Below are 21,166 nucleotides of genomic sequence, written 5' to 3' on the forward strand. Positions count from 1 at the left end.
TATATATATATATATATATATATATATATATACTGTATATATATATATATATATATATTTTAGAAAAAAAATTACATTTACCCAAACATCAAGGCATGATATACCAGATATTTATGTGCAAGCCCTATAGGCATTGCCTTTATATGCTCTGTGCTGTGCACTTGGGAATGACCTCACTTTAAAACACTTAACATGTTCCTGTCAATTAATAGACAGAACTCATGCAATTCTTACTTATTTTGTGGATTTATACGTCTGGTGGACCAGGGTATTTCTATTGCTGTGCGCGGAAATTAATGGGTTTGGATAATGTGTGCTGCTAAATTCCATTAGTCTAGTACAATGCAATACCTAGGTTGTCTGGTGGCACGAAGAGAAATCTGTGCTAATATTCCAAAGCCTTCAGTTCTCCAGAAATTATAGATGGCTGGCCAATGTAGTAATGATTACTTGACTCAATAAAAGGTGTGCTAGCTGAAGTAATGGCCTCCAGTCCCATTCATTAATGGGAACCCTGTTTGAACCATTTGTCACACTGTGGTCACTATAACCCTGCTTTGTCTTAATCTGTCCTAGTACAGCGGATATGTATTGATACAGGATGGCGATACAGTTTTTGGTCTGTAATTACACAACCCCAAATGGTGAGTGGGAAAGTAATATTTAGCCTCTTTTCATGGCATGTTTGTAGTGTCCTTTGGCTATATGCATCATGAAGTCTCCATGCACATACAACAAAGCGTATCCATAGACCTCAATCACCCGCAGGCCAGAAAAATGTAATTTTGGCCTCTGTTCATGTCATTCAGCAGAGATGATAGATGAAAAAAACGGATAGATCCAGTCTCCAGGAAAAAAATGGGCCTCTATGTATGGCGGTTGTCACAAAGTTGCCATATGGTGGAAGTATGCTCCCATCAGAAACCTAGAAAAGTGGTGTGAAAGCATCCTCATAATTCCGGACACAGGCTGGGGCGAGTAATTGAACAAGCCTGGTGCCTGGTTCAATGCACATATAAGCCGGGATGCCGGCACCAAGTTGGGCCTCCAGCTCCCCATCCCTGCTGCCATGGCCTAGAACCTGAATGCTGTAACCTCCCACCGGTTTCCGACACCTTCCCCCCACTGTCCATACGCTGACTGGGATGAGTAATTGAACAAGCCTGGTTCCTGGTGCCTGGTCCAAGGACGGGGAGCAGGAGGCCCATATGTGCATTGAACCAGGCACCAGGCTTGAGGCTTATTCATTTGATTACTTCACAGAAACGGTTCAGGGATTTGATTAAATCCCTGACTTTTTCAGGGAAATGACCCAACGGAGTGGTCATTTTATCATTTCCCAGGATTTGATCAAATCCCTGATTTTACCATTTCCCTGCAAAAAAAAAATAAAAATAAAAAAATATATATATATAACACACACTGTATGTATATGTATATATATATATATATATATATATATATATATATATATATATATATATATTATATATGTAACACATTGCATAAGTAAGAAATCCATCTTTATAATAGAAAAGAATTGTTTCCATAAACAATTTAAGACGTGCAATCTACAGTATGTTATATTATTTCATAACATGCACATATAGGTAGTATAGCAGTATACTGCTAGACGCTGCCGGTGTCAGCTGTATAAGTAAAATTTTTGTAACAATCTTTAAATAATATTTTCTGTGTTTGTGTTGATTGTGTATGTGGATCACATAAATTGTGACTAAATTCACAATAAAATGCTGGTCATGATCCAGCAGCGAGTCTCATGAGCCGGCGTAATAATATTATAGGAGAGCAACTGATTTCATTACTTTATTGTTAATCGTTTTATTTCCAGAATTCGACTGAAGCTACGTTGTCCCTCGGGACCTATATGAACACAGTTAACCTCACTGCTGTTCAGGTGACCCTTGATAGGGTTATATATATTGATATGTCATGGGGCACAGATGCAGTTTGCACACAAAAAGGAGCGGGGTCCAGTATCGTATAACTGTGCTGGCCATAACAAATGAAATGTTACAGGTTTGTCCTTAAACATGTAATAGAGAAAACATAAGCAAGGAATATTGAGGGTAAGATCACATGTAGCAAACTGCAAGTCCAACTGTGCAGCATTTTGTTACTAGTGGCTGCAGAAGTTGGATGCAACCCTACGGAGTCCTGGAAAACATGTATACAGCCTATGGCTTGCTTTCCAGACAGCCTTAGGGCCCTACTACATGGTTGATTATCGCGTGGAAAATTGTTATATTGTTCCAATCTGAACAAGATCTGATCATCAGATCTGATGAAGCGCGCATGCGCGCGAAATGGCCGTCATGTCTAGTTTGCTCATGTGAAGTGGTCTGGCGTCTGCCGAATAGCGATATGTACTGCTGAAGCCTGTAACTTCATGTTGAAATAAAGATATCCTGCAACTACCCAGTGAGTGCCCTCAGCTTTTACTTCATTCATTGGTCGTTGATCTTGTTAATCATTAGCTAATTGTTTGCTGAAATTCTACAATAGTTCACTGGGGTTCCGCATTTATTCAGTAATCATTCAGTGTAATTCCACATTGTTTATTCTTTCGCTGGGATCAGATGGAGTAAACGATCATAGAAATGATCATTGTAGCGATCGTGACTAATGACTATCGCTCTGTGTAATATCGTAAACGTTTTCAGGTTAACAATAAACAATCTTGTTTGTGATCCTTTATAGTTAGTCGTTAATCAATAAAAATCGCTTCCTATAATAGTGCTAAATCCAACTTCTTCAGTCACCAGTAATCAAATGCTGAATGCCTGGGTTTGGACTAACCCGATTGTGCTCGAGGTTCACTCATCTCTAATTGGAATGATTACATTAAATTTAAGCCAAAAACAGATCATAAATGGAGGACACGTATAAAGGAGATACTTGGTGAAAACAAACGATCCTGAACCACTTGTGGATGAAATGCTGTGCGAGTTTCGTTACGATACACAAGCTGCTGCTGGAACATGTGCTTTTACTCTGAGGCTTCTCCTCCCTTTATATCCACTCCCGGCTTTGTATTCAATACTTGCAATTAGCATAGACATAGCTGGTCTACAGGATACAACTTATGGTAAATATGTGGGTGACTACATCTTCTGGAATCCGTTTATTAGCAATCACTTACTAGTAGTCACCATGCACACCCTGCAGTTCAGAAGCTGATTTTTGTGCTGATTTGCAGAACGTAACATATGTACAGGGAAACCTATCTGACCAAGTGTCTTGAGTGTCCCTATAAATGTTCCACATTGCACTCTGTAGGTGAAGGAGAACGGCTGGTAACATATAAAAGTACGTTTTATTTAGTCCCTTTCGCTGGCTGTCAGACGGAGTTCTCTTATGAATTTTGAGACTCCTCAGGGAGGTCATGCCGGTAGTCAATCGGACTGAATGAGATTTACACTGTCTTACTTACAGGTTGCAGCTAAAGAGGTGCCAGCAGGTTTAATACAGAGGTGAGGGGGATGCTATAGAGCATGGGTCTGAAACTCCCGGCCCTCCAGCTGTTGCCAAACTACAATTCCCATCATGCCTGGACAGCCAAAGCTTTAGCTTTGGCTGTCCAGGCATGATGGGAATTGTAGTTTGGCAACAGCTGGAGGGACGCGAGTTTCAGACCTCTGCTATAGAGAAACTGGGGACAAGTGTGTAGCTACTGGGGGCTACCTATTACTATAGAAGTAAAGATGGTCTTCTTGTCTTCTCACGTGTGATGAGGAATGCTTGCGCTAGTCCTAGGAATTTACTATATACATCCATTTAAGTACTGTCAGTATTCTTTGCTGACATACTGATGCTGACTGCATAGCTCCAAATGTAGAATTTATGATATAGTCAAATGTGTCTTATATGGGTCCCATCCTTGCATCTATTGTTACAAATGACAATTTAATATGAGCTCATGAACATGACACAGATGAATGGAGCTTGTACAGCAGTGCATGGAGGCCATATGGCTGCTGAGTATGAAGCCACAGAGCCCAGACGCACTGTTGCATAGGATATGTTAGGTGCCATATGTACAGAGGACGCAAAGCAATCCTCCATACATAAGGTATCCAATGGAGCATCCTTCTCCAATTTGTATAGAAGCAAACAGAAAAAAAACATACAAAAACATACTGAGGTGCAGCAAAGCCTGCATGCACCTCTATGTCAGCTATATTATGGATGCATAAGAAACAGAACCTTACAGTTGTACATACACATCTTTATGTCCTTTTCAGACTACATTATACTGTTAATACTAAGCACAACCTGCATAGATGCTTAATATAATGCTTCCCCCATCTGAACCAGAGACATGGTATTAAAGAGAATGCACCATCACTAGCATTGAGCGAGCATGTTTGGTTGAGTATAGTGCTTGGTAGAGCTTCAGGGTGCTTAATCGAGGTCGATAAACAACCAAACACCTTGTAGTATTCAGATAAGGGTGGCTAATCACCTTCAATAACAGCAGGAGTTTTAACATGTCTTGCAGAACCCTATCACATTTTTAATTCAAATTTTTGTATATTTAAATATAAACATCCCTTCAAGGGACGAAATATATAAAAATTTGAAAGAAACTCTCCCCTCTGCCAAGTGAAAACATGGCACTTCCTGTGTGTTGACTTTTTTTTTTTTTAAAGAGTCTAAACACAGGAAGTCCCGTGTATCCCAGGTCTTCTGCACACACAGAAAAGGGAGTCATGTAACTGACAGACACATTGAGCCGTGACTCTCTGTACTGGCTGGGACTTTGTGTGTTTAGTCTCTTTTTTTCAACCAGCAGAAAATCTGCCTTCAGGAGACTGGACCTGGATTTCTGGTAAGTTCAGCTTTGCTTTACAGCATGATAACAAACATAAAATAATGAATGCATATTGCAAACTTGCTTAAATTTTCTACTGTTGATTTAGACTTTAAAAGTTATAACGACAGGTACACTTTAAGTGCTCACTCAACACTAATCATCATCTATTGTTTCAATTAAATTTTATGTTAAACTACATTTCTAAGAATTTATGATATGATGATATATTTTCGAATTTTCCCATTTTACTATCTATATAATAAAATAGTCCTGACATGGTGCCATTTTCATTTGGCCAATAAGCCTAAAACTAAGCTGTGACTTCCTGTTCCGATTACTGTAGCTCACTTTCCAGCACAGTGTCCTCCTTATCACAGACAGAAGTACACTGACAATGGAAAACAGCTGATAGATACAGTAAGACACCATGCGCAATATCTGAAATGTAGCTTCCCCCTTCCTATAAAATGACCTCTGCACAGGTCACAGAGCATGCCTAGAAATGCTCCAATTCTAGTGAATAGGGGCTGCTCCAGACTTTTGTGTATATGTCAAAAGGGTTTGCTGTAAAGCATATCTCTAAATGCTTAAAAAAAACAGATGAGGCAAGGTCACTGCCCCCCATAATAAGATACAAAAAAATTAAATAAAATAAATTAAAATCAGTAAATGGCGACAGATTAAAAAAGAAGAACATGTTTCCAGGTGACAGCATTTACTTTAAAGGAGAATCCATATGCATATTCAGTTAAGCATGGCCAGCCTTTAGGTAGGCGTGACCGAAAGAGGCGGTGGGTGGGCCAAACGGTGCTTTGGGGGGCCAAGGAACACTCCCGGTGCTCCCAAGGTACAAAGATGAGGTCGCAAGGAGCTGTTTGCATGAATTCACTGATAGTTTCTCTTTAAGTTTTATTAGAACAGTACATTTTAAAATGGGTAATAAAGCTAATAACCTATTTACGTGCTGCAGTCTGGGCTGTACAGAAACAGATGACATCCTATGTCTGAATGAAGCTTCCACCCATGTTCTGGCTATTTTACAGTATGTCCATACCCAGCAGAAACATTCTGTCATGGATCTTTCCACAGCAATTCCCCGGCAATTCTGCATATCATTATTTTTCCACAGATAGCACATGTCTAGGTGTGTAATGAATAGGTAGCCTGGAATCTCTCATTAACACCTTGTCATACAGTATATAACATAATAGCATCGCTATGCAAATATTGTACAATATCTGTATAAATAGAAATATGTGGCAGTACAAGGACCAGAAGGCTACATGCAATATAGAGCAAAAGGGAATCAATGCTGTCTCAGAATAGACACTATTGTATGGAATTCTAGAAGGTGTAGCTATACACAAGACATAACAATGAATAGGAGCGGAGCTCTAAGAAGTTGTCAGGGTGATGTCTGTCGGTAACATGTCCAAGCACCAATCTTAATTGGAAATCAGGGGTGGCTGACAGGTATGAGACAGTGCTGGGAAAGTCTCCACAGCCGGTGTACAGTTCTGGTATATTGTAGAGCCTGCCTGACAGGTGTGAGTCTATCCGCCTAAGACTAACACTCCTGAGACCCAGTGACTTTCATGTCTTTCATGGACATCAAATCAATACTGTTCATCAAAGCACAGAGCTGCCACACAGCTCAATCACTTGATCTCTGGGTTTATGAAAGTTTCATAGTCTGAGCAATGACAGTTTTCCATTAAAAGTTTCTAGCACATGCATTGATTTGTATTGTGAGCTTAGCTTTTGTTTGCTTATTGTCTGGATGTAATATCTGTAGATAGCAGTCGAGCGCTCTTTTAAAAGACGTTGTTTAGTAATCAATTCATCTGTATACTGGGCACTTTCCTATCGATGACAAAGACTTAAGCTATTTGTGATTCCCAAACGATAATGGAGATTAAGAAAATTCAGGTCAAATTGCAACAGGTATCTGGTTCTGAGTATTGTGCGCTAGTCATGCAGTATATTGAACCTATCCTCAACCCCCTCACAAATATCATGTAAAAACGTGATGGTTTATGTTACCCTTAGCAGCTAGGGTGCAGCTTCACTGGAGACACTTTTCAGTATTCCATTTCCCATATACACTATATATATATATATATATATATATATATATATAATCTGTGAAGGCATGTCCTGAGAGATACCTTCCTCGTGTACTCCTGTATAATTTGATAATTTCCAGAGCTAGGGGCATGTCTATTGCAATGTAGAACAGGAGGACCCAGCTTGCCGCTTCTGTTCTTCTGTTGCCCATGAGTTGTAACTCCAACAAGGTGCAGACAGACTTCAGAGAACATGGATAGGCTCAGCCCTGCAATGAACAAAGCTTCTTTATTGATTCATCCATAAAACTAACAGAACATCCAGCACACTCAAGCAATACACCAACATGTTTACGATACAAATAGTTCCCATAGACATGGTTGCCACCATGACTAGGGGTACCGTGTATCAGAAATGTGTTGGCGTTTGCTTGACTGTGCTGTATCCTCCATTGGTTTTATGTATGAATCAGTAAAAAAGCAATGCTGAGCCTATCCCTATTCTTTGAAGCATATCTATATCTGCACAGTGAGTGGCAGCCAGTGTTTACTCTGTGAGATGCTAGCACCTTAATCCATCATGTATGAATAAAGCACTGCCAACCTGAGATTTACCCTAATGGTATGCTACATCCATCTGGTGAGACCCGCCAATGGCAAACCAATAGGACTTCTGTCTACCATCGAACTATTAAACTCCTGTTGGTCTATATAGGACCAATGACCACTAATAACTTCTGCTTATCAGCTCATATTGACCTCTTTAGAATTATATACTCAAACGACATAGCCCTTACACATCATTCCCTTTCTTTATAACATCTCGCAGCTGTTGGTGTGGGTCTGGCCACGTTCATTGCTAGGTATGTAAGAATGCGGCCTTATTCAGTTATATCTACTGAGTTATCATCTATCTATCTACTTATGATCTATCTATCGATCTATTATCTATTGATCTATCTATCTACTTATGATCTATCTATCGATCTATTATCTATCGATCTATTATCTATCGATCTATCTATCTATCTACCGTATCATCTATCTACAGTATCTATCTATCTATCTATCTACAGTATCTATCTATCTATCTATCTATCTATCTATCTATCTATCTATCTACAGTATCTATCTATCTATCTATCTATCTATCTACAGTATCTATCTATCTATCTATCTATCTATCTATCTATCTATCTATCTATCTACAGTATCTATCTATCTATCTATCTATCTATCTACAGTATCTATCTATCTATCTATCTACAGTATCTATCTATCTATCTATCTATCTACAGTATCTATCTATCTATCTATCTACAGTATCTATCTATCTATCTATCTATTTATCTATCTACAGTATCTATCTATCTATCTAGAAGGAAATACTCTGCAGCACTCCAGGTAAGTGAAAATCGTGAGCAAATTTATTCCATGCAGGAACGATACACAGCAAACAAGGTAGGTAAAACCTTGTTTGCCGTGTATCGTTCCTGCATGGAATAAATTTGCTCACAATTTTCACTTACCTGGAGTGCTGCGGAGTACTTCCTTCTAGCTGACTGTAGTTCGTGGTCTAGGACCTGTCCGCTGGCATCCACCATTGGTTTCCTCTCGTGGTGCTGCTCACATTTACTGATATCTATCTATCTACTGTATCATCTATCTATCTATCTCTCTCCTATCTATGTATCTATCTACTGTATCATCTATCTATCTATCTATCTATCTACAGTATCTATCTATCTATCTATAGTATCTATCTATCTATCTATCTATCTATCTATCTATAGTATCTATCTATCTATAGTATCTATCTATCTATCTATCTATCTATCTATCTATCTATCTATCTATCTATCTATCTATCTATCTACAGTATCTATCTATCTATCTATCTATCTATCTATCTATCTATCTATCTATCTATCTATCTATCTATCTATCTATCTATCTATCTATCTTACCTGACTGTGTATATTTTACCTAACATTATATGTATAAGTACACATGCTGGCACATCATAGGAGTTCTTTTCCTGTTTCTTCCTTGTCATTTACATATGCCACTACAGCTAAGAGTCAGGCTAGAATGAAGCACATAATAGTTTACTGTGAACATACCAGAAAGGGAGGCTCTTAGAGGCCATTCTACCGGGATTTCAATCCATCTGTCCCCACTTAATGAAAGAGGAAGTGTTTTATTTATTGACTGGTTAAATGTATCCAAGGTTCTTGTATTCTGCATTTTAAAGTGACTGAAGGATAACTGGCCCAGGTCTTCATGCCAGTTCTCGATGCCCAGTCTCACTTTAAATAACTCTCCTAAATCATGTGTAAGATTTACCTTGAAAAAGAAAAGTAGAGATGTTCTGTTAGTTCTAGTAATGTATGTAGCTCATAGCAGTGACTGATCTATAACTTCTATATCATTAATAGCATCAGAACTGTACTACAATATACTGATATTTCTGAAACCTGCTTTTTATTGATTGATTGACTGCTTATGGGCAGGGGACGGGATAATAACTAAAATAGTACAACAACTTTGCCAATGCTGTGCTGCTATTGATACTGATATAATGATATCTCCTTGGCAGAGCTCCCAGAACTGGGTAATAATAACTCTATATTGGGCTATTTACATATTCATTTGCAAATCCTTGATATCTCCTTTCATCAGGTGCTATGTACACATGCCGATATATAAATAAATCATCATCCAGTAAGGAGGCTGGAATCATGAATAGGCTTTAATAGTGATGTCCAACTGGCACATGCGGGCCCAGCAGCTGGCTTAGGTGAAGGGCTTAGATTAAACAATGGACTTTGTCAGATGACTGAGAAAAGAAGAGCGGTTATCATGTGGCCATATACAAGAAAATAAAACATCCAACAATAACCACAAACATTTTTAGGCCATGTTCACACGGCGTATGACACCGGACGTTCTATGACCCAGCCGTGCCACAAAACGGCCGGTGTCAGTAAAGATCATCGCAGCTGGTACTGCAGTGCCGGCTGGAAGATCTTCATTTGTATTGAATTGAGATGCGGGTGCATCTGTGTGCACCCACATCCCAATTCATTCATTGCCGCAGCCGGAGCGGCACACTCCATTGTGTGACCTGTAAGGGATGTGCGGCCGCTATTCAATGAATAGCAGCCGCACAAAACTGACATGTCCGTTTTTTGTACAGCCGCTAGTGATCTCGGCCAGAGTGTATATTATGCGTAACTGCGAATCAGCAACAACGGCCGTGATTAATACACAACTTACGTTGTGTGAACTTAGGCTTAGTTTGCTTTTCCAACAATGGGCTCAAAGGGCAATTTGGGAGATTGTTAGGATCTTTGTAGAGTGCAATGGTGTTATTTGGCCTCATATTCCAGACTGAATTGGTGTGTTTTGAGTCCTGTTCAAAGAAGCACTGCAGAAAAACATTGTTATGGTGAAGGTAAATGGCTGTCCTGATCCACTACTTATTGGGTCTGTCTCCCCAATACAATGCTGATTTCAGTGCCCACTGCTGTCAAAGTGACTACCTGATTCACACAGCACTTGTGTCCATGGCGCTCGGACTGATCATCTCACATTAAGTAAATAAATTCTGTTTCATGCAGCAAAGGGGTATTTCCATCTGGGAGCTTAGGCCTCCTTGGTTCACCTGACCTGCTTACATCTGCTGGATTGGGTCAGAAAGGTCACAGCAGGTCAACTGTACTATGAAATTTGTATAGCTCTCATTGAGTTGCTTAAACAGCGTAATACCACAAGCTGCTCTGTTTATAATGGTCCGTTTACACAAAGCGATAATTCGCTTAACAATTTTGAAGCAACGATTTGGTTTTTAGAATGATCAGTGAATAGACGAATAAATCTTTAGAATAATCGTTAGAATAATGGTTAAAAAATCATTATTGTGATCATTTTTAAGATCGCTTAAAGGGGTAGTGCGGTGCTAAACAATTATTCACTTAATAACACACATTACAAAATTATACAACTTTGTAATGTATGTTATGTTAGTGAATCGCCCCCTTCCCCGTGTTCCCCCCACCCACACCAGACTTCCGGGTCTGGTGTGGGTGGGGGGAAACACAGGGAAGGGGGCGATTCACTAACATAACATACATTACAAAGTTGTATACCTTAGTAATGTGTGTTATTTAGTGAATAATTGTTTAGCGCCGCACTACCCTTTTAAGCCCATCTCACACAGAGTGAATCTTTGAAAGACTGTTTCTGCAAATCTGCAGATCTGCAAATTTTTAGCGAACGACAAACAACGATTTGAGAACATGTTGAAAGATCACAATGAACGATTTCTTGCTCATCGCTTGATCGTTCACTGTGTTTACCCGAGCCAATTATCACTCAAATGCAATCGCAATAAGGTGATAATTCGAACGATAATTGTTCTGTGTAAATGCACCATAAGAATGTTCTATAACTACCATACAGTATGTAGCTCCTATTAAAGTCAGTGTGATTTATAAATTGCCTAAAACTGCTGACACAGCAGTTTTCTATTTCCTAATTGCTTTTGCAAGGTACTGAGGAGGCCTTGATCTCTTAAAAGTCCCACAGGCAGGACCACATATAGGGGACATTTTGACATATAACAATGTGTAAGATGGAAATGCCTCTTTACAGGACAGCAAGAAAAAATTTACTTTTCTTTATATTAAGGGCAGCCAGTGGATGGCGCACTTGTCTGGGCAGTAACCCAGGTGCAGCATTATGGACTAAACGAAGGTGGGATGGTGCTTTATTTTATAGTATATTACTGTAGCCCAGCCATAAGGTTATGGAGGGTTATACCAGTAATGTTCTGTTGGAATGAGGTTTTAAAGGGAACCAATCACCCAGAAAATCAATGTAAAGACAAGGATATGTGCTGATAGATCACCCAGCACACTTCCCAAATATGCCCCTGTAACCTCTGTGCCCCCCTCAATTAGACAGTAATCTTACTTTGTTCAGGTCACGCGCTGTATGTAAATTTTTGCTAAGTAGTCCTGGTGGGCGTATGTAGTCCTGGTGGGCGTATGTAGTCACGGTCCGGGGGCGTATCTAGTCACGGTCCTGGGGAGTATCTAGTCACGGTCCGGGGCTGTAATCACGCCCAGAGGGGTGTGATTCGGAGGCTTGCGGTCCAGTGACGTCATCCGGCGGCTTGCGTTCCGCGTCGCGGCCGCGCCAACGTGTTCGGGAACCCGTGCATGCGCAGTACGGCGGGAGACGACGCTGACGTACTGCGCAGGTTCCCGAACACGTCAGCGCGGCCGCGACGCGGAACGCACGCCGCCGGATGACGTCACTGGACCGCAAGCCTCCGAATCACGCCCCTCTGGGCGTGATTACAGCCCCAGACCGTGACTACATACGCCCCCGGACCGTGACTAGATACGCCCCCGGACCGTGACTGCATACGCCCACCAGGACTACATACGCCCACCAGGACTACTTAGCAAAAATTTACATACAGCGCGTGACCTGAACAAAGTAAGATTACTGTCTAATTGAGGGGGGCACAGAGGTTACAGGGGCATATTTGGGAAGTGTGCTGGGTGCTCTATCAGCACATATCCTTGTCTTTACATTGATTTTCTGGGTGATTGGTTCCCTTTAATATTTTCCAGATGTAAGTAGGAACATGGAATTACTGATTGTGTAAGATAACCAGTCATTTTTCCTGTTCTTTAAGACTCAAGCTAGCGTGTGCTCATTTTGCAGTGTAATTTCTATAAAGTATGTTGTGTTCGCTGTTGCCTTAGGCTTAGAGTTAAGTTACAATATAAAACAATATAAACTTTAATTAAGCTATTTGCATCTTAAATCGACAACACAAGTTTTTGCTTTATTCACACACACTAAAAATGGGTCCCAGGAGCTACAATATGTATCAGTACTGGTATCAATGCAACCGAGAAATGGAACGTTACTAGAGATGAGCAAACCTCGAGCATGCTCGAGTCCATCCGAACCCGAGCGTTCGGCATTTGATTAGCGGTGGCTGCTGAAGTTGGATTAAGCTCTAAGGTTGTCTGGAAAACGTGGATATAGCCAATGACTGTATCCATGTTTTCCACATAGCCTTAGGGCTTTGTCTAACTTCAGCAGCCACCGCTAATCAAATGCTGAACGATCAGATTCGGATGGACTCGAGCATGCTCAAGGTTCGCTCATCTCTAAACGTTACCCATCTGTAGACAGATCTTTCAGGGTTCTTGGCCCTTTTCCATGTGTATAATGACAGGGGCCACCAGTTCTGAATATTTTTTTTTAAACCAGTAGTATCTGACTATGTTTCCAGGCATGAGATTATTCAGGTTGGTGTACAGTACCCTTGCTTTGGAGTCTAAATTTGAGATAAAGTACCCAGACCCTGTGGTTCTCCTCATAGATCCATAAGGTGCTATACATTTGGGCCCACATTCTACATCTGGAACAAAAACTGTTAGACACATAAATAATCTGCTTATTTTCTGATCTAATACCTTGTAGGTCAATCTGTCCTTCCACCGCTGTAAGCTTTGCTCTTCCAGTCTGAGTGGGTTTGACCTGCCTTTGTCTCCATAAAACACAATGATCCACTGTGGATAATGTTTTAGAGTTTCAGAAATTTGGATTTCTTCGCTGGTAATGTATAAAGAGACGTTCCATTCTCCATCTGTGTTGAATGCAACAAAAGAGATACTGTATTGTAGTAGTAGTCATTTATGGATCTACAGTAGTCATAATCAGGTATATTTTACATACTCATCTATAGTATAATTCAAACTGAAGAGCAAAGTATCATGTATAATCTAGAGGTATAAGTTGATGGAGTCCTGATGGGCATAATTCTCTTTTGTTGCTGGGGTCTTTGGACGTGGTATTTGAATACATGGCTAATGGAGTGTTAAGGGTAAAGGCCCTATTACACAAAACGATTATCTGCCTTACTTGGCCAATTACTGGTTGTTCGGGCCGATATTGGTTTCCTGTAATAGCGCATGTTAAAAGGCGATGATCAGTCGAGGTGCACAATGTCGGCTTATTGTGGTCTTTCAACATGCTGAAAGGTCCCAGTCAGGTCAGCGACGGTCGGCTGCTCATTGCTCATTTGGGTGGCCTCTCCTGCTTCTCCCTGCTGCTCCCCACTCTCTGTCTGTGTGTAATAGCACAGGTAGCAAGCAGGGAACGAGGGGGAGGTCAGGGCTGACCCAAAAGGTTGGCGCTTGCTTCCCGTCGTAAATTGTGCTTAGAGCAGGAAAATCAAGCTTAACCTCAGAGTAATCTGAGTATGTTTATCTTGACCTTGACTTAAAGGGCAACTCCAGTAAACATTTTTTTCTTTCAAATCAACTGGTGTCAGAAAGTGCTGGAGATTTGTAATGTACTTCTATTAAAGTCTTCCAGTTCTTATCAGCTGCTGTATGTCATATACATAGATATGTAGGACATTGAGCAGCTGATAACTACTTGAGACTTGAGATTTTTTTATAAAAAATAAATTACAAATTTCTGGTACTTTTTGGCACCAATTGATTTAAAAGATTTTTTTTTTTTTTTGCTGGAGTTGCCCTTTAAAGGGGTTTACCTTCTAGAAGGGCTATTTTTCAAAAATCAGATAGTTTATCACCTAGTTCACCTCTGCTTATAGTCACAGCATTTATATATTATCTTATTATCTTTGAGGAACCTGGCAGTAAGTGTTCAATGTGCATGCAGCACCACCACTAGGGAAATGAAGCATTACACTGTGTTTATTGCAATGAGCAGGTATACAAGGTTCTCAGCTGATGGGTCTTGTTCCCTGTATAAACTGACCACTCTCTATAAAGAGTCCACGAAAGAAGCTAGAGCATAAGCTGTGAGCCCCCCCCCCCTTTTTCCAGGAAAAACATAAATCAGTCTCTGATCTGTAATCAGCACATTTCAAGTTTTTGTTTAAAAGAAATTCCAATTTATCTGGTAATTTGTGGAGGGTTCGAAATGTAGGATTCCTGAAAATGATCAGAACTGTGAAGAAGTGCCATACATTAACAGACTCCCCAATAAATATTCCTCATACTCCTGTGCTTTGTTACCTGACGTTAGAGACTGAATCTCACTGAGTAGAACGCCAGAGCTGTTGTCGCCCTTCATTTCTGTAATAATAATAATAAAAAACTTTACATTTTACAAAGTATATTGTGCCTTCTTAATATTTCTGTTTCTATTCAAGCCAAAGTTATATATTATAGGTAAGTTATTACATGGGGTAATGACTGCACAGGAATATTAATTATTACACAGCATTATTACATAGTATTTTGATCCTTCATCTTAGTCAGTACTTTAAGGCAAAATCACAGGTGGTTTATAATTAAATCCTTTGCAGCTTTTTTCTGTTTTGGACCTTTTTCTGGTTTAGCCTAAAAATATTGATCTTTTTACTGTATCATCATCATCATCATCATCTGTCACAGTAAACATCATAGTAAGATTAAATTCAAAGAAATGGTTGCCACTGACACTTGCCTGTGATAAGTGATTATGCCATATCATATCTCAGGGTCAGCTTGGTGATTGCCTTCTGGATCTCTCACTTATCTTATCTGGACTTACATTTTTATTGCTTCCATGGCCACTTTTCAAAAGGTGGTTCATGTTTATAAACACATAGGGGGAGATTTATGAAAGGGTGTAAATACACACCTGGTGTAAACTGCCCACAGCAACCAATCACAGCGCCTCTTATATTTCACCAGAACAGAAAGCTGAGCTGTGATTGGTTCCTGTGAGCAGTTTGCACCAGGTGTATATTTACACCCTTTCATAAATCTCCCCCATATAGTATATACACTTACATACATACTGTATATATGTGATTTCATTTTACTATAAATGACCATACAGAACATACAGATACGTATACCATGCATACAGAGAAGATGTTAAAAAGGTTGTTGTGGCCATAACATTTTTTAAATGAGGATGGGGTTGTAAAAATATATATAAAAAAAGTAATCTTCACCTACCCTGATCCTCCACAGCTCCTGATTGGAGATCATCTGCCCCTCCCCCACTTGTTACTGTTACTTGTTATCTAGTCAAAATATAATCCAGCAGCACTCCTTTGATGACAGTGGTGCCAGCGGATCTTGCCTCGACCAAAGGCTGAAGTAAATATACAGGAGATAATCCACAGCACTTGATGATGGGGGCTGGGTTCACACTATGTATATTTCAGGCAGTATTTGGTCCTCATGTCAGGTCCTCATAGCAACCAAAACCAGGAGTGGATTGAAAACACAGAAAGGATCTGTTCACACAATGTTGAAATTGAGTGGATGGCCGCCATATAACAGTAAATAACGGCCATTATTTCAATACCACAGCCGTTGTTTTAAAATAACAGCAAATATTTGCCATTAAATGATGGCCATCCACTCAATTACAACATTATGTGAACAGAGCCTTTCTGTGTTTTCAATCCACTCCTGGTTTTGGTTGCTATACAGCCTCACAAATACAGCCTCAAATATACATAGTGTGAACCCAGCCTAAAAGTGAAAAAATGTGAATTTATTCACAATGGGGGATATGAGTAGAGACTCTTATGAAATTTAGTGTCTACTCTTTACAATGGACACAATGGGACACGATGTTCACAATTACTTTGACACTTGATGGACACTGCTGTAAGCCAATAGAAATGCTGAATTTTGTACTTTACCTGTATTTAAAGTTTGATCACATGTTCACTTACTATACTTGAAAATGGCGAAGACTGTTTGCTGAAACATTGCTTCGGTAATGTAAGGTAGGGTAATGGAAAGACATGTAGACAAGTGCAGCCCTAGACTGGCACCTACCCCATCTGTCCCTACCTACTTGCCACAAACAGTACTAAGAATTACTGCAGACAACTGGTCGACAAACCTTACACTAGGATAAGTGCAACACAAAACAAAACAAGACCAAAACAAACACAATAAGGAATGGTCAGGAAAACTAAGTCAGCAACAGCCGGGCAGCAAAGGTACAGAATCAGAATCCAGTAAACAAAGTCAGGGAACGAAATCCAAAAGATTGTTAAGCAAAAACAACAAATGGTCAGGAGAATGCTAGGTCAAGGCACAAGGCGCTATCACAGGCACTGGACTAAGACCAGGGGCTGGAATATATAGGAAAGAGGAACCTAGGTGCTGACAGCTAACTGGCTAGGTCAGCTTTCAGTCACCATCAAGGGTACACCTGATGCTGATCGACCGGGGTGGTGAGGCCCCGGCTACACACAAAAGAAAAGATAAACACAGCAGGCTGGTTGCTGGGGACGCGATCGGCGGTCCCCCCGGCAACCAGTCCCGCTCAACAGCAGAACGTAGTGACATCTGAGCACGGCCTGATAACCAGACGTGCAGGCCGGCTGCTAGGGACGCCGTTGGCGGGCCCCCAGCAACTGATCCTGCCTGTTGCGAAGGACGTCGTCAGGAGCCGAGCCCAGTTCCTCCCTCTGCCGAGGTGCGCACCTCAGCTCCTGACAGGTATTTTTGTATGCTGCACTTTGCTGTGAAATTGTTTGGTGTGGATCAACACGTTTTTTATATGGAATAAATTCACATTTTTTCACTTTCAATCATCAAGTGCTGTGGATTATCTCTTGTCTGTCTATCTATCTATCTATCTATCTATCTATCTATCTATCTATCTATCCATCCATCCATCCATCCATCCAAACATATTCTCAATCTTTTTAATTAAACTAATCGGCGAACAGTTTTGAACTAAAAAACGTAATGAAGAACATGAACCTTAATAACATCGGGAGTGGGTCTTGTTCTAAGCTATCAGAAGATAACACAGGAAACATACAGTGATATTGAATACAGGATATGGAGAAAATAAACAAACATAAAAAATAACGAACAGTCAAAAATAAAACAAATGTATTAAAAAAAAAAGAAACAAAGAACAATGAGAAACTTTCCTTTTCAGCATTTATTTTTCACAGGGATCTGACCTGTCACTTGTAGAGTCATGGACATCATTTTAGTTTTGTCTTTCCTCCACGGCTGGGCTATAAAGATGTATTTGTTCTTGATGAATGATCCTTCCTCCACCACGGCTTTCTCCAGCTGTAAATTAGTTAGCTTTTCTTTTTCTATGAGCAACTTGTGTATTACGCCAATGTCAACAGTTTTCAATTGAAATTCAACCATCTGATCAATAAAAGCATGGGAACATAATGTTAATGAATTGCACTTTGTAGTATGATACTTAGCAATCTGTGATTAGTAATCAATCTACGGCTCCTCTTATTTATATACATAAAGAGTATAAATAACAAGTACAGTGCATGTACAAAAAAGAGCCCGTGGAGCCCTATTAAAGAGTCCCAAAACACAGGACTAGCCAGATATCCTTCCGGGAAGGACCCAGCCGAGGGGTAGCTCCTGTAAGGAAACCACCATAAGCACCACATTGACTATAAGTCAATGTAAAGACAAGGGAAAAATCAAGGCCAGGTAACCATCCACAGACAGCTGTTTCGGGTTGTTGCCCCTTATCAGTGTGGAGCAGGATTCTGGCTAGTTGGGAGCAATGCCTAATAGAGCCATAAGAGAAACAGATCACTGATCTCAGGGAGACCAGCCAGAGATAACACTGTCAGTTGCTAGTTAAAGTCCTGAAATCCTAGGTGCATTGCTCCCTGGGAAATATGAATATACAAAAAAGAGCCTGTGGAGCCTCATTTAAGAGTCTCGAAAAACAGGACTAGCCAGATATCCTTCTGGGAACGACCCAGACAAGGGGTGACTCCTGTAGGGAAGCCACTAAGTACAGTGCATGCACATTCAGTGGAAAGCCATGGTCTAATTCAGGGATGGGGAACCTTCTTCCCCCCCATCTTTTGCAAAACTACAATTACCATCATGCCTGGGCAGCCTTTAGCTATCCAGGCATGATGGGAATTGTAGTTTTGCAACAGCTTGAGACTAGAGGTTCCCCATCTCCGGTCTGATCCAGTGGAGAACTCTAATTGAGATAGGGCACCACTGGTAAACATCATCACTGCCCTACTCACACTTTACTGAATGGCATGCAAATGAGGTTTTTAAATGTAGAAATACAGATTTCATTGTCAATGTGAAATAAAATGACGAAAAGGCAAATCTCCCTGATTCTGTCTTGTCCTTCATCATTTTACTTTGTTAAATAATTACAGCGTTTTGTAATTATAGATCCATGGTAACATCGCTGGAGGAGGAAATAGCCAACTTCTACCCCCCACTTGAATTTCATTACAGATTGATATAGCTGGCAGCATACCAGCATGGAAATAAAGGTAACACCTGGGTTTATTAAAAAAAAAAAAAAAAAAAAAAACAAAGGACGTATGAAGACACCATCTCTCACTGTAAAGGGACACTAGACACAGAAATGAATGATAAAATAAAAAAGAAATCAGCAGGATATTCTGTTTATACACTAACCAAAGGTGACTTACTGCTGATCCGCTCTATTATCACCTAGTAAACAGGTGTAGGAGAAGACTTCGTCCAGTAATGTCCCTTTATTTTTTAACAATGGCCAAGCTGGCCTGCACCATCTTCCAACAAAATGTTCACTCATTGCATGAGTGGCCTGCCTTAGCCTGGTCCCTGGCTTAGGTAAAAATGGCTGATTTCATGGGACACACAGGTATTTTTTTTAAAGGAAGTCTGAGAAATCATAACTAAACATAAAAGGGTATTCCCATCTAATCTAATATAGTTACACATGTAGGACTTTTCAGGTTAAATATTTTTATTTAGAAAACTTACCTCTTTCTCCTGATATGCTGCTCTTTCACACCAATTGTTGACAGCTTGTTGTCTAGGTTACTGACCACCTTTCTGCTCTAACAGCAGTGGTCTGCACTCTGGTATGTGTGAATAGGTGCCAAGTGATAAGCACTGGTGACTGGTAATATATATATATATTATACATTATATCTCTATACATCTACATTATAGCTATATATACAGACAGATCGCTGCTTTTAAAGCAGAGTGATGGCTGGTAACCTAGACAACAATGGGCGGGAAAGAGCAGCACACCAGGAGAAGGAGGCAGGTTTGCTAAATGAGTTTATATTCAAAATTATGCTAGTTGACATGGGAATACCCCTTATAAAGAAATATATATATATATATATATATATATATATATATATATATATATATATATATAAAGAGAGAGAGAGAGAGAGAGATATAGATAGATAGATAGATATTTTTTTTTTTTGCACAATAGTTATCATTCTATAATATTCTGTACTTAACAAGTGCAACCTCTATTTTGGTGCAATTTGTACCAAGGCTGGTTGATATAAATTGCATGACTTATGTGACTATTAACACACAATTCAACTGGGTTGACTGGGAAGAGACCTTGATAATAGGGGGCCAACTAACAGCTGGTCTATACTTGGACTAGACAGTCTTGAGATATGTCATAATAATCAACTAGCCTGACAGACTTAAAATAAATAAATCTGGTACATTTGAAGACTGCATTTTTTAGGAAATAGACAGTTTTGGTAAATCTGGGCCATAGTGGGTGTCCTTTATATTTGAAAACCCTAAGAGCCCTACAGTCTTATTTCCAATCTATTACGATTCCAAGATGGACTGGATGAATTTGTGTGCATTGCAGGAATGAGGTTTAGCTCCTGTGGACGGATCAGTGCTCCTCCTGTGCTTCTCTATCTTTCACCAACTTGATTTCCCTTCTTCAAGGCATCATTTACGAGTTTGATTATTTATCCTGACTGTTAATCTATGATTTAGGATTACTTGAAGGAGTAAAAGCCCCCTAATGATTAGACAAGAAACAAACACTTTTAGCATTTATAGAAATAATGAGAAGCAATAAACTAGAAAAGCAAAGATCAAGTTTTGCTAATATTTCCCTTTGAGGCTGCAGTTGCTATGGCACCATCATCACTAGGTGTATTGTATCTAAATATAGGGTGGAATCAAAGATAACATCACATTGAGCAACAGCTACAAAGACTCAAAGTTTCAAAGAAAAATAAAGTAAAAGACAAACAAATAATTTCTTCTTTAATTCTCCATATGTTACACTTCAGTGCATCATAATCAACAGTATTTTCCATATTTCCTGCTCATATACAAAAACTGCATTAACCCCTTCAGTACCTCAGGGTTTGGGCCACCTTAGAGAGCCATAGCTTTTATATTTTTCAATCAACATAGATATTTCAAGGCTTTTTGGTGACAGT

General features: G+C 39.8%; 1 protein-coding gene across 2 annotated transcripts in view; it reads right to left on the reverse strand.

The window, feature by feature from the left end:
• RP1 (RP1 axonemal microtubule associated) overlaps nt 1-21,166 on the reverse strand; it is a 313,669-nt gene that overhangs the window by 23,628 nt on the left and 268,875 nt on the right. For both annotated transcript variants that reach the window (XM_069957582.1, XM_069957581.1), the window contains exons 53-56: nt 17,900-18,098; nt 14,982-15,041; nt 13,407-13,579; nt 9,027-9,249 (exon numbers count right to left, since the gene is read on the reverse strand). In XM_069957582.1, the coding sequence (XP_069813683.1) occupies nt 9,027-9,249; nt 13,407-13,579; nt 14,982-15,041; nt 17,900-18,098 (655 nt within the window). The remainder of the gene's footprint in view (nt 1-9,026; nt 9,250-13,406; nt 13,580-14,981; nt 15,042-17,899; nt 18,099-21,166) is intronic.

The sequence above is a fragment of the Dendropsophus ebraccatus genome, chromosome 2, assembly GCF_027789765.1.
Source record: "Dendropsophus ebraccatus isolate aDenEbr1 chromosome 2, aDenEbr1.pat, whole genome shotgun sequence".
Taxonomy (NCBI): Eukaryota; Metazoa; Chordata; class Amphibia; order Anura; family Hylidae; genus Dendropsophus; species Dendropsophus ebraccatus.